We start from the raw sequence: 27,629 nt of genomic DNA on the forward strand, positions 1-27,629 counted from the left end.
ATGGAGACAGGAGAGGCATGACAACATTTCACTGTTGGAACAAGCAAGAAAATAAATTAAACTGTATTTATGATGTGATAGTTCTAGGTATTTTTAAGTCAGCTAAAATCTACAGCACTAAATACAGAAAACAATTTGGTTCATTTGTACACAACAGTGAAATAAATGACCAAACCTTTGATATGGGACGCAAAGTGCTGGAGTAACTCGGCGGGTCAGGCAGCATCTCTGGTGAATATGGACAGGTGACAGGACAGGTTGGGATCCTTCTTCAGACTCCTCTCCAGAGATGCTGCCTGATCCGGTGAGTTACCCCAGCACTTTTGTGTCCTCCTTTGTAAAACAGGATCTGAAGTTCCTTGTTTCTAAACCTTTGGTAGGTATAAGGTATAAATATCGGTTTGAGTGAATGAAGAATTACCTTCCCCACCCATCCAGCCTAGGGGGTCAAACGAAGCCAAACTCTCCCTGAATGAAGTCTGTAAGGCTAAAAGTCAGTGAATCCACAGGTTGTTTGCTTATGTCAACTAGAATTAGTTACTGTGTGAGAATATGTTTAGACAACCAACTGCAAAATCCAAAATGACTGCTTTCTCTCGGTTGTACGTCACTCGACATTATCAGTGTTACTTCTATTCGTTTATATTACTGCCAGTTAAATGCCACTTGTACTTGGATATTTCCTTGAGCTTTTTGTGTGAAAATAATCAATCTGCATACTGGACACCAGTTGAAGCGTGGGTTTTGTTCACAGAGTATAAGTTACAGTAAACTGAGTGCAGACTCTCTGTGGGACTGTGCATCACTTAAAGCCCACTAAGGCAAAACTAAACATTTTGCTTGAGATTGAATTTCCTGCTGCAGTATGGTTTTCAGCAGAAAGCTAATTATCTGCCTCATGGTGCCAAGGATTTATTGAGGTGGTTCACTTTCCCATTAAACCTGCTGGCACAACAGTTCTTTTGGTGTTCCATTGGCCTACTCATTCAGTCTAATTATATTTTGTCTGCTATCACAACAGGAAGAAGGGGTGAACTTGACTCATTGGGAGACAACGCGGCTGACCCATTGCCGAGAACCTTTACCTTCTCTTTGGATGAAGCTAATCAATAATAGCAAACAACTGCTGCCTTAGCAGTTAGCTCATGCCTAATCATTAGGGATATTGCATTCCCCCAGCCAGTGTTTTTACATAACACAGTAATGCGGCATCCAGCACTAAATCCAGCTGTTGTGCAGGAAGGAACCGCAGATGCTGGTTTAAACTGAAGATAGACACAAAATGCTGGAGTAACTCAGCGGGACAGGCAGCATCTCTGGAGTGAAGGGAAGGGTGACGTTTCAGGTCAAGACCCTCCTTCACTCCAGAGATGCTGCCTGTCTCACTGAGTTACTCCAGCATTTTGCGTAAATCCAGCTGTTTATGCTTTTGCAAAGAGGAGATCGTGCTGCTGACTTACCAAGCTTGCGTTCTCACCCTACACTCTCCTACTCTTTACTTGTTGTCAAAAGATTTAGTTCCACATGCAGCACCAGGTTCCATTTTAAGCAACCTGGGGTAATACTTTTTACCTGTTCCAACACACCCATGTGGGCGGCACGGTGGCACAGCGGTAGAATTGCTGCCTTATAGCACCCGGGGGCCCGGGTTCGATCTTGACTACATACTCTGTCTGTACGGAGTTTGTACATTCTTCCTGTGACCGGGTGTGGTTTTTCCGGGGTGCTCCAAGGGCATACAGGTTTGTAGGTTAATTGGTCTTGGTAAAAAATTATCAATTGTCCCCAGTGTGTAGGATAGTACAAGTGGTTGGAGTGTTCAATGGTTGGCGCGGACTCGGTGGGCCGAAGAGCCTGTTTCCGTGCTGTATCTCTAAAGTCGAAAGTCTGAAGGGATTCACCAAGATGTTACATAGATTGGAGGACTTCAGTTATAGGGCGATTGGATGTCCTATGATAAGTATATATGATTGAATAAGAGGTATGGATAAGATGGAATGTCAAAATCCATAGAAAGGATAGACGTTTTAAAGAGAATCTGAGGAGTAAATTATTTTGCACAGAGAGTGATTGATATTAGGAACAGGCTACCAGAAGAGGTTTTGTTTAGTTTAGAGATACAGCGTGGAAACAGGCCCTTCAACCCATCGAGTCCGCACCGACCAGAGATCCTGGCGCACTAACACTATCCTACGCAAGAGACAATTTACACATTTACCAAGCCAATTAACCTACAAACCTGTACGTCTTTGGAGTGTGGGAGGAAACCGAAGATCTCAGAGAAAACCAGCGTGGTCAAGGGGGAGAATGTACAAACTCTGTACAGACAGCACCCGTAGTCAGGATCGAACCTGGGTCTCTGGCACTGTAAGGCAGCAACTTTACCGCTGCGCCACCGTGCCGCCCTAAGAGTTGGTGGAATTGGATATAAATATGATGTTTAAGAGACATTTGGACAGCCACTCAAATAGGCAAGGCAGAGAAGGGGTGAAATGAGAGTAGTAGAGATGGGCAAAATGGTAATCATGGACGTGGTAGGTCAAAGAGCCTGTACACCTTTGCCTCTCAGTTGTTTCACTGTCGGCCACATTCACACTTAACCAATGTCATTAATTCATTTGATTATTGTTGTGGGAGCTAATATTGTAAAATGATTTCTGCATATTTCTGTGCAACATTAGCAACTGCATTTAATAATTAATTACGTGTGAAATGCTTTTGGGATCTTTTAATGTATGGAGGTTCGGTATAATCTGATCATTATATTTTCCATTCAAAACTCTTGAATTTCAAATTTGAGAAAGTACGCACTGCTTATTTGGATCCTTTCTCTGAATTCTGTTGGAGATGCAGAAATCTCACTTTTAGCTCATCTGGTCCATCAGTCTGTCGGTGATAAATGAAACAAATTCACACAAAATGCTGGAGTAACTCAACAGCATCTCTGGTGAGAAGGAATGGGTGGCGTTTCGGGTTGGGACCCTTCATCAGACTCATTCTTTCTCTCCAGAGATGCTCCCTGTCCCGCTGAGTTACTCCAGCATTTTGTGTCTGTATCTTCAGTATAAACCAGTATCTGCAGTTCCTACCTAAACAAATTCACTCCTTTGTGTGAAGTGTTGGACTTGGCGTTGGAATTGCATTAACTAATCTCAGCCAGTGCAACTGGAGGCAAATTCCTGTTAACTCTTGGGGCACAAACTGCTGGAGTAACTCATCAGGTCAGGCAGCATCTCTGGAGAACATGGATAGGTGATGTTTCGGATCAAGATCCTTCTTCAGATTAGTCAACAAAAAAGCCTGAAAAAGGATCCCGACCCAAAATGTCACCCATCCGTGTTCTCCAGAGATGCTGCCTGCCCAGCTGAGTTACTCCAACACTTTGTGCCCTTTTGTGTATTAAACACCATCTGCAACTCTTTGTTTCTCCTCCTGCTAGCCCTCGTGTCCCAGTCCTGCTAACTCTATTTAGACAAACCCACAAAACAGGACAATGAAAGAAAAAAGGATGAAAATGGAATCTTGGAATAAATGACGAGCAAAGCTGCCTTTCTTGGTTCATATATCAAATGTGAATGAGATGTGTACAAAAAGTGATAGAAATTGTGCTAAAATAAAAACAATGCACACGTTTTGCAATGCAGAGAGCATCATTTCCACATGAGAGCGGTGAAAAAAAAGTTAATCTGTCTTGACCTGGAGATAGTTAATTTACATCACATTCCCTTGCCGAGGTTGTGATAAATCTGGATTTCCACATCATGATTGCCGCTGGCGAGCTTCTCTCCGCATTCCTTGCTCACCAGATCATTCTTTTCTCTTCCAGTGGCGGCCGTTTCTTCCTGGATTGAAGTTTGAAATAATCGATTCAGTGCACATCTCTCAGTACACAGGTAAATGTTTCCAGTTCCTTCTGCTGCCTCAGTTCTTTCTGCGTGGAATCCTTCATGCTGGGTATGTTTGTTAACCGTGCCAACTGTATCTCCAACCCTGGGCTTCCAGATCTTGCTCAAGGATGCCCCTGGAAGCCTAATTGCGCTTTCCTTTCTGCCCCCTGGCACGATGAAAGAGGTGCGGGTTTATTATTGTCACGTGTACCGAGGCATAGTGAAAAGTTTTTGTTTTGCATTCTGTCCAAACAGATCAGACATTCCATTCATAAAAACAATCAGGTCAAACTCAAGTACAACAGAGAAAGAGCAAAGGGGCAGGTATAGAGTGAAGAATATGTTCACTGTTCTCAGCATTGTAATGGCAAGGAGAGGCATTAGCTTGGATGCTGTAGAATCGATATGGGTAGAACTGCGAAATAGCCAAGGGCAGAAAATACTTGTTGGACGTATGCAGCCCACAAAACAGCAGTAGGAAGGTTGGGGATAGCATCAAGCAGGAAATTAGGGATGCGTGTCGCAAAGGTACGTCATGGGTGACTTTAATCTACATATAGATTGGGCCAACCAAATTGGTAGCAGCGCTGAGGAGGAGGATTTCCTGGAAGGTACACAGGGTGGTTTTTTAAACCAATATGTAGAAGAACCGACTAGAGGGCAGGCCATCCAAGACTGGGAATTGTGTAATGAGGAAGAATTAGTTAGCCATCTTGTTGTGCAAGGCCCCTTGGGCAACAGTGACCATAATATGGTGGAATTCTGCATTAGGATGGAGAGTGACATGGTTAATTCAGAAACTAGGGTCCTGAACTTAAAGAAAGGAGATTTTGAAGGTATGAGACGGGGATTGGCTAGGATAGACTGGCAAATTATACTTAGTGGGTTGATGGTGGAGATGCAATGGCAAAGATTTAAAGACCACATGGATGAACTCCAATAATTGTCTGGCAAAAAAATAAAACGGGGAAGGTGGCTCAACCGTGGCTAACGAGGGAAATCAAGGATAGTGTTAAATACAAGGAAGAGGTATATAAATTGGCCAGTGGAAGCTGTTGATTTAGCTTTTAGGGCTAAGGGAATCAAGGGATATGGGGAAAAAGCAGGAATGGTTTTAGATGATCAACCATGATCATATTGAATGGCGGTGCTGGCTTGAAGGGCCGAATGGCCTACTGTTGCACCTATTTTTCTATGTTTCTATGTTTCTATGTCGGGCATCAGTTCCATAGCCATTGTCCAATGTCCACAACGGGGTGGAGATGAATTGGACATAATCTCGTGCTTATGGAGAGAACGTTCAGAAGCCTGATAACAGAGGTGTCCCCGAGTGTGGTGGTGCATGCTTTCAGGTTTCTGTGGGCCAAAGTGCCTGTTTCAATGCTGTATCTCTAAACTAAACTCCTCAAGAATGCATTGGAAGCCTTGCGATGTAGCGAGTACTGAGGTCCCATGCTACCCATGTGTTCCATTATAAGAAACCCAATGACCGCGCAGTTGAAGGCAGCAGGGATTACTGTCCAGTGATGAGAACTGGCCACATTTCATAGTTTGTTTTAAACCGGGTCGTTTGGCCACATCTTGCAGCACTGTTGAACCAAATCTTAATTCCAACAGTGGAGCACTTGTCCCCTGGTTGTGTGTTATTGGTCTTTCTCCTCTCTACATTCTCTGTGCATCTAACATGGACGCTATCTCTGCATTTCATATTGTATCCACCATCATCTGCTCAGTCATTCTCTCATCCAGACTGCCCTGCAAGCTCTATTCTTGGGTCTGTGTCAAGCCTTTATGCTTGCTGCCTACCATGCACTGCTGCCTGTGATTTTGTATTTTTAGATGTACTTTGGGACTACGATATTTCTTAGGATGGGCGAGAATTTAGTGGCAGTGAAATGGGCAGGAGGAAAGTTTAGGGGGAAAAAAAAGTACGGTCCCCTGAAAGGGTTACAGCTAAAACTGTGTGATATGCATGCTTATTTTATTCCCATGAAGCGAGACACATTAATGTGCTCGATGCCTGACAATCTCCAGAAAAAGTAGCTTGACTTTGCATGGATGGTGGGGAGTCATTGTAGGAAGTGGTGGGGTGGCTGGAAACAGCAGCAAAATAGACAACAAGGAGGCTGACAGATCCCGGGTTGTTCGTGACCAGGGGTGGGGGTCTGGAGAAACTAGTTAGAGATAGCAGCCATATGGAAGAACCAACAAAGACTGGAGGGTGCCAAATGTTGTGCCTCTATTCAAGAAGAGCTGCAGGGAAAAGCCTTCGGAACTACAGGCCAGTGAGCCTAACATCTATGGTCGGAGAGTTACTAGAGAATATTTGAGGGGTAAAATATACATGATTTGGATAAACGAGGGCTGATTAGGGATAGTCAGCATGGTTTTGTATGTGGGAGGTCGTGTTTCACGAATCTGATTGAGTTTTTTGAAGGTGTGACCTAAAAGGTTGATGAGAAAGTTGATGGGGGCAAGTCATTTGACAAGGTTCCACATGGTAGGCTGCTCTGGAAGGTTAGATCCCATCGTGAACGGATAGGAAATTGGCTTCATGGAAGGAAGCAGAGGGTGATGGTGGAAGGTTGTTTATCGGACTGGAGGCCTGTGACTTGTGGTGTGCCCCAGGGTTCGGTGCTGGGCCCGTTGCTGTTTGTCATCTATATCAACATCACATGAGAACATATATGGCACTATTAACAGGATTACAGATGACACAAAAGTTGGTGGTATTGTAGATAGAGAAGATGGTTGTTAAAAATTGTAGCGGGATCTTGGGCAGGTGAGCTGAGGAATGGTTGATGGAATTTAATACAGATAAATGTGAGGTATTGCATTTCGGGAAGTTTAACATGGGCAGGATGTACACAGTGAATGGTAGGGCTCTGAGGAGTGTTGTAGAGCAAAGGGATCTAGGAGTGCAGGTACATAGTTCCTTGAAAGTGGCATCACAGGTAGATAAGGTGGTCAGGAAGACTTTTGGCACATTGCCCTTTATCAGTCAGAGTATTGAGTATAGATGTTGGGAGGTCATGTTGCAGTTATTTAAGATGTTGGTGAGACCACATTTAGAGTATTGCTTTCAGTCTGGACATCCTGTTTTAGGAAAGATGTTGTCAAGCTGGAGGATGAGGGCTCATCTTATAGAGGTGTACAAAATCATGAGAGGAATAGATTCAGTAAACGCAGAGTCTTTTATCCAGAGTACGGGAATTGAGAACCAGCGGACAGGTTTAAGGTGAGGGGGGTAAGATTTAATAGGAACCTGAGGGGTTACCTTTGTACACAAATGGTGTGGGTGTATAGAACGAGTTGCCGGGGTAGGTAGTTGAGGCAGGTACTATAGCAATGGTTAAGAAACATTTAGATGGGTACATGGCTAGGATAGTTTTGAGGGATATAGGCTAAACACAGGCAGGCGGGGTGGGGTTGGGGGGATAGGGAGAGGGACTATTGTAGATGGGGCATGTTGGTCGGTGTGGGTAGGTTGGGCAGAAGGGCCTGTTTCCACACTGTATGACTCTGACTGTACGGCATGTTGGTGGCATGGAAACTTTCAAGCTCCTCCAAACCCTCGAATAGCAACACTACACTATGCGGACTATCCCAACGTTTAAGAAACAGTTAGACAGGTAAATGGATAAGACAGGTTTGGGGGGATATGGACCAAGCGCAGGAAGGTGGGACTCGTGTAGCTGGGACATGTTGGCCGGTGTGGGCAAGTTGGGCCGAAGTGCCTGTTTCCACACTGTATCACTCTATGACTCTATAACAGTCCCCCTCCCTTTACCTGAAGTGGTTTTCAAGGCCCGGGAAGCTTGGATCATCAGTGTTAAAAATGAAACCCATTTGATGGAAGACCGACCTATTGCCTCAGTAATCTCAGTGAATGCCCTGTCTCCACACAGTCAGTTCCGCATGCCTTCTCCATTAAAACCAGAAATGATCGGGTTTGTTTGGTTTGCTCTACATCTGAAGCAAATCCACCTGTTTGTAGAGTGTTAAAATAATCCATAGTTTACCTTTCGAGTTAGTGTTTGGCAAATATTTGTGCATTTGTGCTTTTAGTTAAGTCACTGTTGTTTCACCCAAGGTTGGTGCTGTGAATTCATCAGATAATTCTAACACTATTGTAATGGTCGCGATGTGTCTCTTCTACATAGTTTTGAGCGGTCTTGTGTGCTGTTACTGGAGCAAGTGGAATGCTTCACTGCCTTCAACACGAAAAGCTTTAAGCTCATTAGTTTAGTTTAGAGTTACAGCGCGGAAACAGGCCCTTCGGCCCACCGAGTCCGCACCGACCACACATCCCCGCACATTAACACTATCCTACACACAGTAGGGACAATTTTTACATTTACCAAACCAATTAACCTACAAACCTGTACGTCTTTGGAGTGTGGGAGGAAACCGAAGATCTCGGAGAAAACCCACGTAGGTCACGGTGAGAACGTACAAACTCAGTAAATAAAGATAGCACCCGAAGTCGGGATCGAACCGGGGTATGCGGTGCTGCAAGCGCTGTAAGGCAGCAACTCTACCGCTGTGCCACGGTGAGAGCGTACAAACTCAGTAAAGATTGCACCCGAAGTCGGGATCGAACCGGGGTATGCGGTGCTGCAAGCGCTGTAAGGCAGCAACTCTACCGCTGTGCCACGGTGAGAACGTACAAACTCAGTAAAGATAACACCCGAAGTCGTATGCGGTGCTGCACGTGCTGTAAGGCAGCAACTCTACCGCTGCGCCACCGTGCCGCCCTAAGTTCAACTTGCTATTCACCAGTTTTCAAACCCGTTGTTTCATACCTTCCTCCCCACCCCCACACTTTTAAGCAAAAATACATTAACAATAAAGCCACAGCAGTAATATTCCAGTTACAAAAAGATCAGTGCACTTGGCTGATTTCCAATTTAAAATTCTCCTTCCAGATGCACATGTGAGGAAGTAAATCAAATCATTAGTAGAAAGGCAAGTTAATACTCTGAAATCAATTATTGTCATGCATATTTGCAAAGAAATCAAACTTGCTTGATTTTTCTATTTGCAGGATTAGGTAATTTCTGTGTTTAGTTTAAAGCACAAGCTAGTCTGAAAATAGACTTTCCGAATCTAAATTCAATTCAGGTTGGGAACATCTAAATTTCTGTAATGGCTCCCACCCCCACTGTCATAATAAGACTTTAACATCCATATTAGGATTAAGTACAAGATCAGGAATGACAAGCAGATTAGATGAAATGGTGGTTGGATGGGAGAAATTGAAAAAGGAATCTGTACATTTGTGGTAGTATTTGTCTGATCCGAGGCAAGTGAACTGTTTGGAATGGGTTATATTCATTGCTATTAACTCTAATGTTGTTATGACCAATGGACCACTTATTATTCCTCAACAGTTTGGTAACTTTATGGACCCTTGAGAGAAATTAAAATCTTACAGCTGGTAATGACAGTTTTCCCAAATGTTCTGGATGGGGGAGAAGTATAATGGTTCAATTGCCACATTATTGTCACATGTGCAAAAGCACAGTGAAATTCTTTCTTCCATACAGTCCAGTAAAGTATTGGCATACCTATGCGCCACCTTATCAGCAAAGTGTACAGATGGCGCAGCGGTAGAGGTGCTGCCTTACAGCAAATGCAGCGCCTGAGACTCAGGTTCGATCCTGACTATGAGTGCTGTCTGTACGGAGTTTGTACGTTCTCCCCGTGACCTGCGTGGGTTTTCTCCGAGATCTTCGGTTTCCTCCTACACTCCAAAGACGTACAGGTATGTAGTTTAATTGATTGGGTAAAATGTTTTTTTTAAAACTGTCCCTATTGTGTGTAGGATAGTGTTAATGTGCGGGGATCGCTGGGCGGTGCGGACTCGGTGGGCCGAAGGGCCTGTTTCCGCGCTGTATCTCTAAATCTAAATCTAAAAAAATAGTCTCCTGAACCCACGTGCAAGAGGCAAAGCGTTTTGGCGCCATTTTCGAAGTCCAGGCAAGCCCCAGGCTGATGTAGGGCCTCCTTTGGGCCCCGGGTGTGCCTCCCGCATCTGACCTTAAGACCCTGATCCCCCTCCTACCGATCCTTGTTCCTCGCCCGTCACATATGTCGTCATCACCGGCACCATCCCTCCGGTCTGTGGTTTGCTTTGGTTTAGTTTAGTTTAGAGATACAGCACGGAAACAGGCCCGTCAGCCCAGCGAGTCCGCGCCGCCCCGTGATCCCCATACACTAGCACTATCTTACACACTGGGGACAATTTACAATCTTTATGAAGCCAATTGACCTACAAACCTGTATGTCTTTGCAGTGTGGGAGGAAACTGGAGCAAAACCCGGGGGGAAACCCACGCGGTTACGGGGAGAACGTACAAACTCTGTACAGACAGTACCCGTAGTCAGGATCGAACCGCCCAGTAATAATAATTCTTTCCAGGCCAAAATGAAATTGCAAAGGGATTATTGAGAGGACAAGGTAATGAACTAAAACACGGCAGATAGAATTAGATAAGTACACGGTGATGCACTTTGGTTTAAAAATAAATAGAGCAATCATACCCAGAATGGAAAAAAGGCTCAATGCTGTGGAGGATCATTTGTGAATAGAGTCTGACAGGATGAGAGGCACTTCCTGCAAAAAGACCTAATGGACATAGAAACGTTGTCCCAAGGGATGCAAAATAAGGCCTCATTTGGCATATTGTGTTAATCACATGATGTTAAGACCTTTAGGGGGGGTTACTATACAGATCTGCAGCGATAAGTTCTCAAGTGTCAGGGGTTATGGGGAGAAGGCAGGAGAATGGGGCTGAGAGGGAAAGACAGGTCAGCTGTGATTGTATGGCGGAGTAGACTTGATGGGCCGAATGGCCTGATTCTGCTCCTATAACTTCTGAGCGTTTAGGGAGGGCGCTGTACAGATTCACAGCGATGCTGTCAAATATGTGAAAGTACAACAAAAGCGGCTTCTGTTCATTAGAACAGTCCCCGTATGGTACAATACGATGGAAGTTATTAAGATTCCACGAAAGTAAAACAAACTGGATACAAGCAGATTACTGCCAATATATGAATCTAAAATGAAAGGCCATGAATACAAAATAAATATAGGAGATTTCGAGCCGAGAATTAAAATGTACGTCTTTGTTGCTTTAGCGTTATTTACTTTTTTAATGGATTAGAATGTTAATTGCAAGCACAATAATTAGATTAAGTGAAATGTAAGAGCACAAAGTCTTTGTATTCAGGAAGCTTTCCCTTGTATTGCGGGAGTGTTTGAGGCATTTGCAGTCTCAGTCTCAGGGCTGCGAAATCAGTTTCCCAATGGCCATTCCACTTTACATAATTGAACACTGGAGGAAGGAGCTACCAGATCAATCATCAGAGAAGCTTGTGCCATCCATCCACTCAGATCTGCACATCCAGTTGTGTTTTCTGAGATGATTCCCCAGTGCACTCTTCCACGAGTCTGCCATTTATTAAATGTGCAACGCATTTGACATAGCAGGCATTATTTCGTCTTGTACGTGAAATCGCTGTGTCCTGGGAGCAGTCATTCTGTCTCACCAGGCTCACTGCTTGGTTCTTTATTTAGAGCTGTAGAGTCACACTGCACGCGAGGATGTGTGGGGAGCCTGGGACTTTAATCCTTGGAGCGCAGGAGGCTGATGGGCCATCTTACAGAGGTGTATGAAATCACGAGGGGAAATAGATCGGGCGAATGCGCAGTCTTTTATCCAGGGTAGGGGGCATCAAATAAAGATACATATGTTTAAAGTGAGAGGGGCAAGATTTCATTGGACCCAGCAGGGCAATTTAGAAGGATGAGAGGGGATCTTATCGAAACGTATAAGATTATTAAGGGGTTGGACATGTTAGAGGCAGGAAACATGTTCCCAATGTTGGGGGAGTGCAGAACAAGGGGCCACAGTTTAAGAATAAGGGGTAGGCCATTTAGAACTGAGGTGAGGAAAAACTTTTTCAGGTCAGAGAGTTGTGAATCTGTGGAATTCTCTGCCTCAGAAGGCAGTGGAGGCCAATTCTCTGAATTCATTCAAGAGAGAGCTAGATAGAGCTCTTAAGGATAGCGGAGTCAGGGGGTATGGGGAGAAGGCAGGAACGGGGTACTGATTGAGAATGATCAGCCATGATCACATTGAATGGTGGTGCTGGCTTGAAGGGCCGAATGGCCTCCTCCTGCACCTATTGTCTATTGGCAACTTTTCACCTTGAGGGTGGTGGGTATATGGAACGAGTTGCCAGAGGAGTGGCACAGCGATGCATCGGTAGAGTTGCTGCCTTACGGTGCCAGAGACTGGTTCGATCTTGACTACGGGCGCTGTCTGTACGGAGTTTGTACATTCTCCCCGTGACAGCGTGGGTTTCTCCTGGGTGTTCCAGTTTTCTCTCGCACTCCAAAGAAGTACAGTTTTGAAGTTTAATTGGCTTAGGTAAAAATTATAAATTGTCCCTAGATTGTAGGATAGTGCTAGTGTACGGGTTGATCGCTGGTCGGCATAGACTCGGTTGGCCGAAGGGCTTGTTCCGCGCTGTGTCCTTAAAGTCTAAAGTCTAAATAGAATGGCTTTCACCTTAAGTTTAATTATATTAACACTCCTGGTGCGCTGGATAATAGTGGAGTCTCAGTGCTTGCATGTTCAGGGTATAGGGCATCTGTGTGGAGAGAAATGGAAAGTGCATCCAAAGACAGGAGAAATGGTGACAGTTCTACAGACATCTGAGCATCTTCCAGTCCACTCCAGGAGTGGAAATGTCATTACTTCTTACACATCAATGCTTCAGCTAATCGCTATCATAGAGCCCCAAGGTCCTGAATATGTAACAGATAAATGACTCAGTAAGGCAAGAGAGAAATGCAAATTTGCAAATCCTTACTGTTATCTCCTTACAAAACCACTTTGAATGAATTTAACAGCTGCCCCGAGGGTGCCAGTTCAACTGTGAGAGCCTTAACTATATTAATAAAATAAACTAAATATTTTCACAGATCACTTTTCTCCCAGAAGAAAATACCTACTTTGCACAGTTTAATAATGTGCAGGTGAATTTGCTTTGAATGGCTGTTGGGCAGTTTCAGATTGAAAACAAAGCAAATCCAAGCTTCACAATAGACTGATGCATGTTGATATATGTGTGTGGAGGAGGAAAATTAAACCCAGAGGTGAAATGTTGCTTCTGTTGAATTATTCACCTGCTCTTTATTAAATTACTGTCACATTGCTGTAGATGAATTTTACTTCTCTTTTCAAAGCAGTTAGCCGGGTCACAGAATCTAACATAGAACAGAGAACAGTTCCGCACAGAAACGGGTCCTTCGGCCAACAAAGTTTGTGCCAACCATGATGCCAAATTAAACTGAACTCGTCCGCCTGTACATGATCTCTCTATTCTCCCTCTATTCCCTGCACCTCCAAGTGCCTACCTACGAGCCTCTTAAATGCCACTATCATATCTACCTTCACCACCACCGTTATCAATGCATTCCAGCTCCCCATCACTCTCTGTGGTAAAAAAAAACGCCCCGCACATTTCCATGAAACTTTCCCCCTCTCACCTTATAGCTATGCCCTAACCAGCATCAAAACGGGCCATTCAGCCAACCTCCTATACTAATATCATTTAATAGCACTTGGTCCATAGCATTTTATGCCTTGGCAATTGACTCATCTGGATACTTTTTTCAATGCTGGGAAAGTACCTGCTTCCACTGATTGCTGCAAGAAAGGCAAGTTACCTGCCAGCTTGGGCAACTATGTGCATATTTTAGGTTTATGTTTAGGATTATTAAGGTCACATGTACCAGTTTAGTTCAGTTTAGTTTACTGTTGCGTGTACCGAGGTACAGTGAAAAGCTTTGTGTTGCCTGCCATCCAGTCCGTGGAAAGACTGTACATGATTACAATCAAGCGGTCCACAGTCTACAGATAAAACGAATAACGCTTTGTGCAAGATAAAGTCCAGTAAAGTAGGATGAAGGATAGTCCGAGGGTCTACAATGGGATAGAGGTAGCCCAGAACCGCACTCTATTGTTGCCAGGAAGGGTTCAGTTGCCTTATGACAGCAGGAAAGAAACTGTCCCTGAATCTGGAGATGTGCGTTTTCACGACTTCTGCACCTCTTGTCTGATGGGAGAGGGGAGAAGAGAGAGTGACCAAGGTGAGACTCGTCCTTGATTAGGCTGGTGGCCTTACCGAGGCAGTGTGAAGTGTAAATGGAGTCAATGGAAGGGAGGATAGTTTGTGCGATGGTCTGGGCTGCGTCCACAATTCTCTGCAATTTCTTGCTGTCTTGGATGGAGCTGTTCCCAAACCATGCTGTGATGCATCCCGATAAAATGCTTTCTACGGCGCATCTGTAGAAGTTGGTGATAGTTGTTGGGGACATGCCGAACTTCCTAAGCCTTCTAAGGAATGTGTGATGGTGTGCTTTCTTGGCCATTGCTTCGATGCAGGTATAGGGAAAGATTTGTTTTGCCTGCTATCCAAATAGATCAGATGTACCATATATGAATAGAATCATCAAAGTCAAGTACAATAGATAGAGCAAAGGGGAAGATACAGAATGCAGAATATAATTGTCAGCGTTGTAGCACATCGGTTCATGGGGTTGAGGTAAATCGGACAGTAACTTAGCTTCTGGAAGGAATGTTCAAAAACCCTATGACAGAGGGGGAGAAGTTGTTCTCGAGTCTGGTGGTGCGCGCATTCAAGCTTTTGATCAGGGTGGGATAAGTATTTGATTATGTTGGCTGCTTTTCCGAGGCAACGTGAAGTGCAGATGGTGGGGAGTCGGGACTGAGTGATGGACTGGACTTCATCTTCAACTCCCTGCAATTTCTTGCTTTCGATGATGAATTGGAACATTTTGGCCGTTGAAACCGACAGCATTATCACCTGCTTCCAAGCCTGTCTTGTCTGTTAGCTGTTTGAAAGGAAATTGTACTCAGTCCCTCAGTGCCAGCTGGTAGATCTAACTCCATGTTAAAATGTTTCGTGGAAGCAGCTTTGCTCATGATATCACATGAAGTGTTCCAGACTCTGACAACTGTTTTGCCTCAGCGTCCCTTTGATTTCACAGATTTCTGCCTATTGATCGGTTTGAGGTGCATGTATTCTCCATCAAAAGCTCTACCTTTTAGCCTTCTGTACCCGAAGATCAAATGAAAGAGTCAAGTGTGTATTATTGTCATGTTCCCTGAAAATGGAACAATGAAATTCTTACTTGCAACAGCACAACAGGTTTTAAACACAGCACTCAATAGATTATATAATAAACAAACAAAAAGAAAAGGAGTGCAATATATAGAAAAAAAAAACCAAAAGTGCAAAAACAAAACAAAACCCCAAATCCCTAGTGTAACCACCACAATTTGTAGTTTAGTTGGCATTTGTAATGTTCAATGTCTGATGGTTCTAGGGTCATACAACTTGGAAACAGGCCCTTCGGCCCAAATTACCCATTCCAACCAACATCTTCCATCTATACTAGTCCCACCTGTCTGCTTTTGCCCCATATCCTCTAAACCTGTCCTATCCATGTACCTGGCTAAATGTTTCTTAAACGTTGTGCGATAATACCCACCTCAAGTATCTGTTCCGTACATCCACCACAATTTGTGTAAAAGGTTATCCCTCAGGTTCCCATTAAATCTCCCCCCCCCCCCCCCCCCCACCCCTCACCTTAAACTAAATCCTCTGGTTCTCGATTCCCCTACTCTGGGCAAAAGACTATGCATTTACCCGATCTATGCCTCTCATAATTTTGTACACCTCTATAAGATCACCCCTAATCCTCATGCGTTCCATGGAATAAAGCCATAGCCTGCTCAATCACTCCCTATAGCTCAGTCCCTCGAGTCCTGACAACAACCTGGTAAATCTTTTCTGGACCCTTTTAAGCTTGACAACATCTTTCCTATAACATGGTGACCAAAACTGAACACAATACGAAAAATGTAGTATCAGCAATGCCTTATACAACTGTAACATGGTCTCCCAACCTGGACGTTACAGTTTTCATATTTCTATACCTTTTTCCCAATGGCAGGAGAGATATGAAAGCATGGCCAGGGTGATGTGGGTCTTTAATGATGCTGATTGCCTTTTAGATCTCTTTGATGGTAGGGAGGTAGGTACCCGTGATGGTCTGGGCAGTGTTCACCACTTTTTGTCATTTCGTTCCTGGGCTTTTGAGTTGCTGAACCAGGCCGTGATGCAACCAGACAATAGGCTCTCTACCATACACCTGTAGAGGATCAAGAGATTATTCATCGACACACCTAATCTCCTCGATCTTTTAAGGAACTTGAGGCATTGATGGGCTTTATGTATGATTGCATTGATGTGCTGGGTCCAGGACAGATCTTCAAAGATATGCACGCCCAGGAACTTGAAGTTGTTGACTCTCTCCAGCACTTACCCGACGATCCAAACTTAAATATGGTCCAAGATCTTGTCCAACTGTTTCCAACATCCAGCAGCTGAAATCCTCCGCAATGTTCTGGTGGACCTCCTCCACATCCTCTCTGAGAGATTCCTGAAGTCTGATGGCCAGGACCTCCGACAATGTTCCACCCGAGGCTCAGTCAGTGATCTCTAACGGTGTTAACTTGCAGAAATTGAGGCTGTACTGTACCAAGGCAGCATGACGTGTAGATGGAGTCAATGGAAGGGACGGTCGGTGCTGCGTCCACAATTCTCTGCAATTTCTTGCGGTCTTGGATGGACCTATCCATGTTCTCCAGTGATGCCGCCTGAACCACTGAGTTACTCTAGCACTTTTTATTTGACTTGGGTTGACATTGGGCAGTGCAGTGTTACATCACTGGGGGCAGCTCACTGTGGAAGTCTTCTTTGCGACCATCGGCAAGTTCGATTCTTTGCCTGCTCTGGAAATGGCCACGTACAATGCTTAATAATGTCATAATGATTCATCCACTTATCCTCAAATTATGAATCCTGACAGTGTGCCATGTCATTCTTCTCTAATAATGTAGCCTTCAATTAATACTATAGATCTGCTATGCAAGTGCAGCCGGTGGCAGTGTTATGATTAATCGGTTTTCTTTTGGGTTCTAATGTTAGAGTTCGATAGACACGATGTCTGTAATTAGAAATCCTCTGCCTATGCCACAGTTCGTTATTGATGATAGATGGAAAAGCATATGCAGCAGGCACAATATTGATCCTAGAGTGAGCTTCTTACTAATAACACCAGAGATATGTTTGTATAATGCGCGTGCTTACTGATTAGATTAGATTAGAGGTGCAGCACGGAAACAGCCCACCGAGTCCACGCCGACCAGCGATACCCGCACACATACACTATCCTACACGCACAAGGGACAATCTACAGTTATACCAAGCCAATTAGCCCGCAAACCTGTACTTCTTTCGAGTGTGGGAGGAAACCGGAAACTGGAGATCCCGGAGAAAACCCACGCAGGCCATGGAGAATATACCAACTCCGTTCAGACAGCACCCGTAGTCAGGATCAAACCCAGGTCTCTGGCGCGTTAAGGCAGCAATGGTACCACCGTGCCGTTGTATATGTGGGGGAAGTGCATGCATGCCGAATAAAAGTTTGGCCTCCCTGGGACATCCTGTCCAGGGCCAACAGGGGCTTATGTTAGGGATTATTCAAGGATTATAAAATGACTATCTACACACACCAGGGATTATTTTTACATTTACACCAAGCCAATTAACCTAGAAACCTGCAGGTCTTTGGAGTTTGGGAGGAAACCGAAGATCTCGGAGAAAACCCAGGCAAGTCACGGGGAGAACAAACAAACTCTGTGCAGACAGCACCTGTAGTCAGGATCGAACCTGGGTCCCTGGCGCTGGAAGGCAGTAGCTCTACCACAACACCACCGTGCTGCCATATTGTACTGATGATCAATATCTGATTGTATGTTCCAATTGCACTGAAGGTTTGAGGGTCGGCAAACCTGCCCTGCTTACACTGCCCCCAATATCTGTTTCTTAACCTTTATCTCTCCCTCACTTATTACTTTCTATTATTAGGTTTTACATCTCCACCCTGACAATTCATGAACTTTCACTTCTGGCATCGCCGTGGAGCGAAGCTGGAAAGTTGGGCAAGAGGCATCTCTGTCATTGGCGCCTTGTTACTGTGGTGATAGGTCAAAGTAATTAACCTTTAAGTTTCTGAGAAATAAGTGATTTGTTCGAAATCTGCTACCAGAGAAGCAGTGGGTGTCTGGAATAGCAAAGCAGGTTAACACTTCAGGCCAGCCTTCTCCTTAGAATGATAATTATCTTTAAAGTACTGAGCAGTATTTTCTGCTGAGCTAAATTTGGACTGGCGGATTGTAGGTGACTCTGTGTGGTTCTTAAAGTAGCTGATGCTTCAGGATTGTGCCTTCAGACTTCACGAACTAAAGTTTAGACATGAGTCTTACATGGATAGGACAGATTTAGAGGGATAAGGGCCAAACGCAGGTTGGTGGGACTAGTGTGGATAGGACATGTTGGTTAGTCTGAGCAAATTGGGCCGAAGGGCCTGCTTCCATCTTCTTTGACTCTATGACACTGCTTTGAACAACCAGCGATTGAAAATAATGAGGGAATTAAAACAAAACAATTCTCCTTCATGGAAAGTTAATTTACCAGTTGTCAAAATACTTGGAACAGGAAGAAAAGACCCCACTCTCAGCACAATATCTATAAATTACAAAGCATTTATTTTCCAACTTCACTGGGAATAAATACTCTCAGCATTTGCTGATCTAACCAAACAACAAAATACTTTAGACTTTATAAACTTTATAGATACAGTGATGAAAAAGGCCTTTTCAGTCCACTAAGTCTGTGCCGACCAATGGTCACCCTGTACACTAATACTATCCAACACACTAGGGACAATTTACAGTTTTTTACCATAGACAATTGACCTCCAAAGCTGCTCGTCTTTGAAGTGTGGGAGGAAACCGGAGCACCTGGAGAAAACCCACGCGGTCACAGGGAAAATGTACAAACTTCGTACAGACAGCACCCGGGTCTCTGATGCTGTAAGGCAGCAGCCCTACCGCTGTGCCACTGTGCTGCCCCAGGTATACTGTACTGGAGTTGATGTTTGCACAAGCACATCCACAAACAGATGGCATTAGGTCTGACACATTTGCATTCATGGACACAGCTCCACTCATTAGTGTTCCCCTCCTGAAAGTGGTTTGGAAATGAAGTGGTGCCAGACAGTATCTTTATATCCATGTTCGTGTAAAAGCTTCCTGTTTGATTGCCGGTGTTAGTTTTCTTTAGTTTAGATTAGAGATACAGGATGAAAACAGACTTTACAGCTCACTGAGTCCACACTAACCATTGATCACCCATTGACCCTGGTTTAGTTTAGGGTTCATGTTATCCCACTTTCTCATTCACACCCTAGACGTTAGGAGCCATTTTACAGAGGCCCATTAACCTACACCCCTGCACGTCTTTGAGGCATGGGAGGAAACCGGAGCACCCTGAGGGAACCCACCTGGTCACAGGGAGAATGTAGCAAGCTCCACACAGGCAGCACCCAAAGTCAGGATTGAACCTGAGTCTCTGGCGCTGTGCGGCAACCACTCTACCAGCTGAACCACTGTGCCCCCATTTTGTTGCCAAGCCTGCTTTAACCCTTTCAGAATGGGGAATGAATTTTAGCTGTCTTCTGATGATGTAAGTAAGCTACTGTAACTGTCTCGTTAAGAGCTTAAGGATTAGGAGGGGGAGTAGACCACACAGCCACTCAGCCCTGCTCTGCTATTCAATAAGATCATAGCAGATTGGATCTTGGCTTCAGCTCCACTCTCCTGTCTATTCCTCATTAACCTTGATTCCTGCATTGACCAGATATCAGTCCAATCTAGGTTTTAATATGACTTGTCTTCCACATCTGTGAAGAATTCAAAATGTTTACATGCCTTTGAGAGAAGGAATTCCTCCATATTTCCACCTCATTTTGAAACCTTGTTTCCTATTTGTAGACATCTTCACACGAAAACGCATCCTGTCATAGTCCACCCTGTCATGCCCCATCAGAACCATGTTTGTTTTAATAGCATAATCTCACAGTCTTTTAAATTCTAATGAGGATAGCCGTAACCTTTGCAACCTTTCCTCGTGTGACAAGTCCTCTGTCCACCAAATCAGCCTAGTATAGAAATTAAATGCTGGAGTAACTCGTCAGGTCAGGCAGCATCTCTGGAGAAAATGGATAGGTGACGTTTCGGGTCAAGACCCTTCTTCAGACTCTAGTCTGAAGGGTGTCAACCTGAAACGTCACCTATTCCTTTTCTCCAGAGAGGCTGCCTGACGCGATGAGTTACTCCAGCATTTAGTGTCGAGTCCGAAGAAGGGTTGCAACCCAAAACGTCACCTATTCCTTTTCTCCTGAGAGGCTGCCTGACCCGCTGAGTTACTCCAGCATTTTGTGTCAGTATTCGGTGTAAACCAACATCTGCAGTTCCTTCCTGCAAATCAGCCTAGCAACTCCTCAAGGGAAGTCAAGAGTGTTTTATCCCGAAACAAAACAATGAAATTCTTACTTGCAACGGCACAACAGATATGTAAACATACTACTCTGTAAAAACCATAACAAACAACAACAAACATACAGTAAACCCTTACTATACAGGATCACTCACGGTGGGGGAGGGAGAAAGTGTCCATTATTACCGATTGTCAGCTATAACCGAATAAGGGGGGTCCAAAGACGTACAAGTATGTAGGTTAATTGGCTGGGCAAATGTAAAAATTGTCCCTAGTGGGTGTAGGATGATGTTAGTGTGCGGGGATCGCTGGGCGGCACGGACCCGGTGGGCCGAAGGGCCTGTTTCTGCACTGTATCTCTAGATCTAAATCTAAAAAAAATCTGAAAATGTGTACAGTACCACTGGAAAAACAGCTAATAAACATACACTACATAATAAACAGTAAAGGGCACAAAATACACAACACCCTGGGGCAGCACAGTGGTGCCATGGTAGAGTTGCTACCTTGCAGCGCCAGAGACCCGAGATTGATCGTGATCCCGGGAGCTCCCTGTGGCTGCGTGGGTTTTTCTTCGGTTGCTCCAGCACACTGGTCTCTCAACCATCTCCACTATAAGTATATCCTCCATCAGTGAAGAGACCAAGAATATACATGTTAAACGTGGTGCAATCTGACCAGACCTTGTACATCTATAGCAAGGCTTTTCAGCTGATATTCTGCATGCTGTGTGCAATGAAGGCCGTTTAGCCTTCTTATTGCATTGCCTATGTGCTAACTTTCTGTGGTTGACATGAAGAACTCCCAGATCAATCGTCCATCTCTTTCTTTAAACAATGTTATGATTTTCTCCTCTTTCCTGCAGAGTAGGTAATCTTACCTTTTCCCCTTTCTGCTTCATCTGCCAAATGTTAGCCCGCTCGTTTTTCGATATCCATTTGTACCTGCCTAACCCATCTACCTTTGATTTATGGGCAAAGTTGGTACAGTACACTCGATCCCTTCATCCGTGTTATTAACATAGATTGTAAATAATCGATGCCGCAGCATTGAACTCTGTTGGATCTTCTATGTTGCAGCTTGCCTTGTGAAAATGTCCAATTTATTCCAGCTCTCTGGTTTCCGTTAATTAGACAATCCTCCATTACATCCCCCTCAATACCACAAGCTTTTACCTTGAACAATAATCTTTCATTATTGGCACCTTACTGAATGCCTCTGAAAGTCCAATCAACTTATCCTCCTTATCCACTCTGTTCATTGCATCCTCAAAACTCCAATAAATCTGTAAAATATGATTTTCCTTTCGTAAAATGATGTTGACTCAGCATGCCTGCATTATCATTTTGTAATCATTTTTCTATTACTTCCATAATAATGGATTCCAGCATCCTCCCAATCATAGATTTTTAGTTTAGTGCAGTTTAGTTTAGAGATACAGCGTGGAAACAGGCCCTTCGGCCCACCAAATCCGTGCCGACCAGCAATCACCATTACACGAGCACACACTACACACTAGGGACAATTTGCAATTTTTACCGAAGCCAATTAACCTACAGACCTATACATCGTTGGAGTGTGGGAGGAAACCGGAGCACCCAGGGAAAACCCACGTGGTCACGTGAGAACGTACATACTCCATACAGTCCATAGTCAGGAGCGAACCTGGGTCTCTGGTGCTGCGAGGCAGCAACTCTACGGCTGCACCACTGTGCGGGCCGATTTCATGATCTACAATTTCCTGTTTTTTGCCTCAGTTCACCCCTCTCTCTCTGCCTGTTGTACAAATATGGATTTTGCCTGTACGTGGTTCCACAGTAGAGGGCTAAGCAAAGTTGACAATGTTTTAGATTTAGTTTCTTCTGTGTAAACTTTCTCATATCTGCATCCGTGGGCACAGCTGGACATAGCCTGCATTCAGCAGAGCTCTGAAGAAGGGTCTCGAACCGAAACGCCATCTATATTCTCCCGCTGAGTTACTCCAGCTTTTTGAGTCTATCTCCCCCATATGAAAATGGGTTGGAGGCCATTCGGCCCATAGAATCCATGCCAGCCCTCAGACCAAGCCCACCAGTCCCCTGCTTCCCCGCCCCCAACTCACTTAGTTTCCTATAAGTTATTCCCTCTCAGGATTCTCCTCACTCTCACTAAACTCCACTAAACGGCGGTAGAGTCGCTGCCTTACGGCACTGGAGACCTGGCTTCAATCTCGACCACGGAGCTTGTCTGCACGGAGTTTGTACGTTCTCCCTGTGATTACATGGGTTTTCTCCGAGATCTTCGGTTTCCTCCCACACTCCAAAGACGTACATGTTTGTCGGTCGATTGGCTTGGTGCTAGTGTAAAATTGTCCCGAGTGTGTGACGGATAGTGTTAATGTGCGGGGATCGCTGGACTCGGTGAGCCGAAGGGCCTGTTTCTGCGCTGTGTCTCCAAACTAAACTTAACTAAACAAAGGGCCATTTCGTAGCATCTAATCGATCCTGTTGCACATCTTTGGGATGCGTGAGGAATCTGAGAGGGGGAAGCCTACGAGGCAAGGGAAGAATGTGTGCACATTTCACACCGATGGCATTGGCAGTCAGGGTCAAACTGAGTGTGGTACGGCACAATGGCCGCTACCCCAATGTGAAGTGGACTGATGGCATTAGCATCGAGAGGAGGGGGCATGGTAAGGACAAAGTAGTCTAGCCATGCTGTACATTGATATTGTCAGAGATACCAACTTACTTTAACAGTGTGACTAAATTAGCAGTTGCAAGGCCCAGTGGCTTTATTATTAATACAGTTTCATATGCATGTTGCTGCCATCTGGTGGGAGCATTAATATTGTTGACAACATTTATGGTGACTGAACTTCATCTAAACTGTAACAGAGTGGAAGTAAAGAAAAGTCAATAATTTATCAAAAGAATTAGCCCAGGAAAAAAAAAGCTATCAAAACATGCCTCCGAGTCAATGATTAATCCTTCACTCAATTGTTTCTTTGTACATTTTCCCTGATCTAAAAATACCCTGTTGTAATATATTAAAATATGTCAGCCAATGTCAGTACAACAGTGTGCCTGAAACAGCAGTGGTGAGCAAATGGTCTATATTTAGCAGTGTTAGTTGAGGGACAAATAATGGCCCTGGAAAGTTCATAATACTGTCACCATCAAAGGGGACTATAGGATGTTTACCAACTACTTAAGAGATAGACAGGATCTCTGTTCAACATCTCATCAGCCCGAGTGAATCACCTGGGGTAGGACTTGAACATCAACCTTCTGGTTTGGGTGAGGGTGCTGTCTGCAGACTTGGGAACTGACTGGCGCCCAGTGACGATGGAGTAAACTTCAGTCATTGCCGGTCGAGAGGTCCATTGCCCAGAGACGTGGTCAGACCCTGACATCGGGACATTCAGGCAGTGTGCTCCATTTGGTGGGTCTGCTACTAACATCATGCCCTCATGTTAGTCTTTTGCTGACTGTACCCTAGAGTGTACAAGATGCTGAATGCCATGAGCTAATGGTGCATTGCAGCTGTTTACTATCCCTTGTGCCAATAAGGTAAATGATTTAAGTTAGCTTAGATAGCGTAAATGTTGGAGTAACTCAGCAGGACAGGCAACATCTCTGGAGAGAAGGAATGGGTGATGTTTCAGGTCGAGGCCCTTCTTCAGACCCGAAACGTTACCCGTTCCTTCTCTCCAAAGATGCTGCCTGTCCCACTGAGTTACTCCAGCATTTTGTGTCTATCTTCAGTGTATAACCAGCATCTGTAGTTCCTTCTTACACATTTAAATTAGCGTATTCATTCCCAAACAAAATTAGTTGATTGTAAAGATACATGTCATGAAAACATCAATACCAATTTTGATTTTCTGATTCCATGCACAATGTGCTGCCATTTAATCAGTTCAATGGTTCAGTGGCACTTTCATTGTCACATGTGCCAAGTGTTAACGCAGTGAAATTGGTTATCTTACAAACAGTCCAGTTTTGTCATACCCTTGATCCCCGATTAGCAAGTGTACAGAAATATTCCACTGAGCCAGCATGCAAGGGGCGCCATGTTTTGGCGCCATTTTCACAGTCCACGCTCCAGTTCCTATGAGCGGTCGGTGCGTGGTCCAGGCAAGTCCCAAGCTGTTGTGGGCCTTCAGTCGTCTCCGTCCTTGGACGCCACATTCCTCTCGTCACCCGTCTACCTTTCAGGAGCATAGTTCAAACCATCTCCTCTATTTGCATTGACACTTTGCAGCACATTCAACTTGAGTAGCACTTACAGCACTGGTATCTAGAGAATCAGAGAAAATTACGTTGGGAGATCTGATTTTTTGTTTTGTTATTTGTTTGTTTATTGGGATCTGAACATTGGTCATTACTTTGTAGCTGTAGAATGATTGCAGTAGGAACTCAGAGCAATGCTGCTGAAATCGAGAATTTGGGACTTGCAACAAAGGAAGCCTGAATAGGAGATGTGATGGAACTCACAGGGAAGTTAGTGCAGAACTTATATTTTGGCACAGGCGAGAGGTTTCTGTCATGGCTGAATATATTCATTCATTGTATTGTGACCACTATCGACCCCTCAGCATGGGAATGGACCAGTCCAGGGGGGCGGTCCGGTACTACATGGAGAGAAGGCAGGAACGGGGTACTGATTGAGAGTGATCAGCCATGATCGCATTGAATGGCGGTGCTGGCTCGAAGGGCTGAATGGCCTACTCCTGCACCTATTGTCTATTGTCTATTGTCTATTGTCTACATATATAAGGACAAGGTTTTGGGCGCGAAGCCATTCCGGCAGACTCGACCAGTCTGATAACCGTGTAATAAACCATAACGCCCCCAAAATACCCGGCTCCTTGCCTTTATTTCGGGCCTCTCTCGACGCGCCACAGTATATTGATGAGGGAATTGTGAAGAGTTCTGGTCGCCCCATTACAGGAAGGATGTGGGGGCTTTGAAAAGTATGCGGAGGGGAGTGTGCGGGGAGTTTGAGAGTATTAGCGACAAGGAGAGGTTGGACAGACTTGAATTGTTTTCCCTGGAATGCCAGAAGCTGAGGGGAGACTTGATAGAAGTGTATAAAATGATGAGAATCATAGGTAGGGTAGAACCTTGGTCAGAAATGGTCAGAACCTTTTTCCCTGGATGGAAAAATCAAATACTGGATGTCACAGCTTTAAGGTAAGAGGAACAATGTGTAAAGGAGAGGTGCGGGACAAGTTTGTTTACACACAGAATGGTGAGTGATGGAATGCACTGCCAGAGGTGACGGTGGAGTGGGAACTTGCCCCACTCATCTCCTTTAAACTTCCCCGCTATCACCTTATTGTCACATGTGCTAAGTGCTAACACAGTGAGATTCTTGATCTTACAAACAGTCCAGTCTCTTTTAAACTTCCCCGCTCTCACCTTAAACCTACGCCCTCTAGTCTTTGACATTTCCACCCTGGGATAGGATTCTGATTGTCTACCTATCTGTACCTCTGATTGTCTACCTACTAAACACCATCACTATTGATGGTGACAGTGGCATTTAAGAGGTTTTTGGTTGGGCTCATGGATATGCAGGGAATGGAAGGTCATGGCACAATGTTCAGCCCAGAGATTGTGGGCTGAAGGGCCTGTTCCTGTGCAGTACAGCTCCATGTCTCTAACCTCTATAGCGTATTCACTTAATCCTGCTTAATGGAGTTCCTTGCCAATTCCCGGTGCTGAATGTGAAAATGTCTTTTCTGACCACAGAGGAGACATCATTGAAGATGAACAGTGTCGATCACATTCCACAAACCCTTGCAAGTCACGGAGAAGGTCGAAAGATGCTGCACAGGGAGCTGCATGCAGCAGACATGCTGAAGCCTGATCCCAGGGACACTTTCTTCCTGAGTGAGTACAGTTTATATTGTCAATCTCTCCATACAATAAAACACCGACTGGATTCCACATACACTTCCAGCAGGGAGTTGCTGAAACATTTTTATGAACTGTAGTCGATCAGAACAAGTACTTCTATTGCGGGCTAGATCAGTCATTTAACATAATTTAAATGACCGTCTTTTACCCATATCCAGAGTGAACATAAAGGTACTTGGTGTTGGGAGACGGATGGAGTCCAAGGTCATGTTGATGGGTCTGTCCCACTAGGCGATTTTTTTGGCGACTGCCGGCGACTGTCAAAGTCGTAGCAGATCGCCAAAATTTTCTTTTACCCGACGACAATGGCCACGACAATGCCGAGTCAGGTCGAGATTACACCGTCTTCGGAAACATCGCAAAATTCCCACACTGTCAATGCTTCTCTGGCGTCCTAATTTTCGCTGAAATCACTGACAAGTCGGTAAGTACTTGAGAGTTTTGAACTATAACATCTTGTATGGGTTACTTAAAAACCAAGCTTCACTGTAACAAGGAATAAACTAGATTTACTTCCAGTTTACTAATAGCTGTATTAAAAAAAAAAATTAAAGTGGTTAAGTGGATTTTTGTGAAAAGTGTGTGGGCATTCTTTGAAAATGTACGGGAGATGCATATCTGGTTTCTGGGTTGCACATCTGGGTTGGGAGCCCACTTTAAATGTAATGGCTGATGGCCATAAACATCGCGAAAATTCCCACGCTTACCTGACCGTCAAACTGTCGCCTCCAATCTACCTGTCAAATGTCCTGACGGTAAATAAATTGGTTAAACACAAGCATTTTATGGTATTTTGAAATGACTTTACTTATTTTAATATTATGTGCTTCTAAATGCATCTAAGAGAGCCTAGCAAACCTGGGGACAGCGTGGGACAGCGCCCGCAATAAGCAACGATACCTGGTGACAAGCCAGCTGTCGCCGAGAGATTTCACTCCGGATGATTTCTCAGTGACGCGCCGAGATCCACTACGATTCTTGGAAGACTCCTCACAATCATGCCCGCGACACCTGCCGAACTGTCGGCGACAGCCTAGTCGCCGGCAGTCGCCTTCAGCCTAGTCGCCGGCAGTCGCCTTAATATCGCCTAAAGTGGGACAGGACCTTTAAACATAGAATAACATAGCACTTTGGCCCACAATGTCCACACTGTACATGATGCCAGGTTAAACTAATCTCCTCTGCCTACACTGCCTGTGATCCATATCCCTCCATTCCCCGTACATCCATGTGCCTATCCAAAAGGCCTCTTAAATGCCTCCATTGTGCATACCTCCACCACCACCGCCCCAGGCAGCATATGGCCAGGCACCCACTGCCCTCTTTGTTAA

General features: G+C 44.6%; 1 protein-coding gene across 2 annotated transcripts in view; it reads left to right on the plus strand.

The window, feature by feature from the left end:
- LOC144602254 (N-acetyl-beta-glucosaminyl-glycoprotein 4-beta-N-acetylgalactosaminyltransferase 1-like) overlaps positions 1–27,629 on the plus strand; it is a 569,664-nt gene that overhangs the window by 454,691 nt on the left and 87,344 nt on the right. For both annotated transcript variants that reach the window (XM_078415127.1, XM_078415128.1), the window contains exons 9-10: positions 3,827–3,893; positions 26,131–26,271. In XM_078415127.1, coding sequence (XP_078271253.1) covers positions 3,827–3,893; positions 26,131–26,271 — 208 coding nt within the window. The remainder of the gene's footprint in view (positions 1–3,826; positions 3,894–26,130; positions 26,272–27,629) is intronic.

The sequence above is a fragment of the Rhinoraja longicauda genome, chromosome 18 (genome assembly GCF_053455715.1).
Source record: "Rhinoraja longicauda isolate Sanriku21f chromosome 18, sRhiLon1.1, whole genome shotgun sequence".
Taxonomy (NCBI): Eukaryota; Metazoa; Chordata; class Chondrichthyes; order Rajiformes; family Arhynchobatidae; genus Rhinoraja; species Rhinoraja longicauda.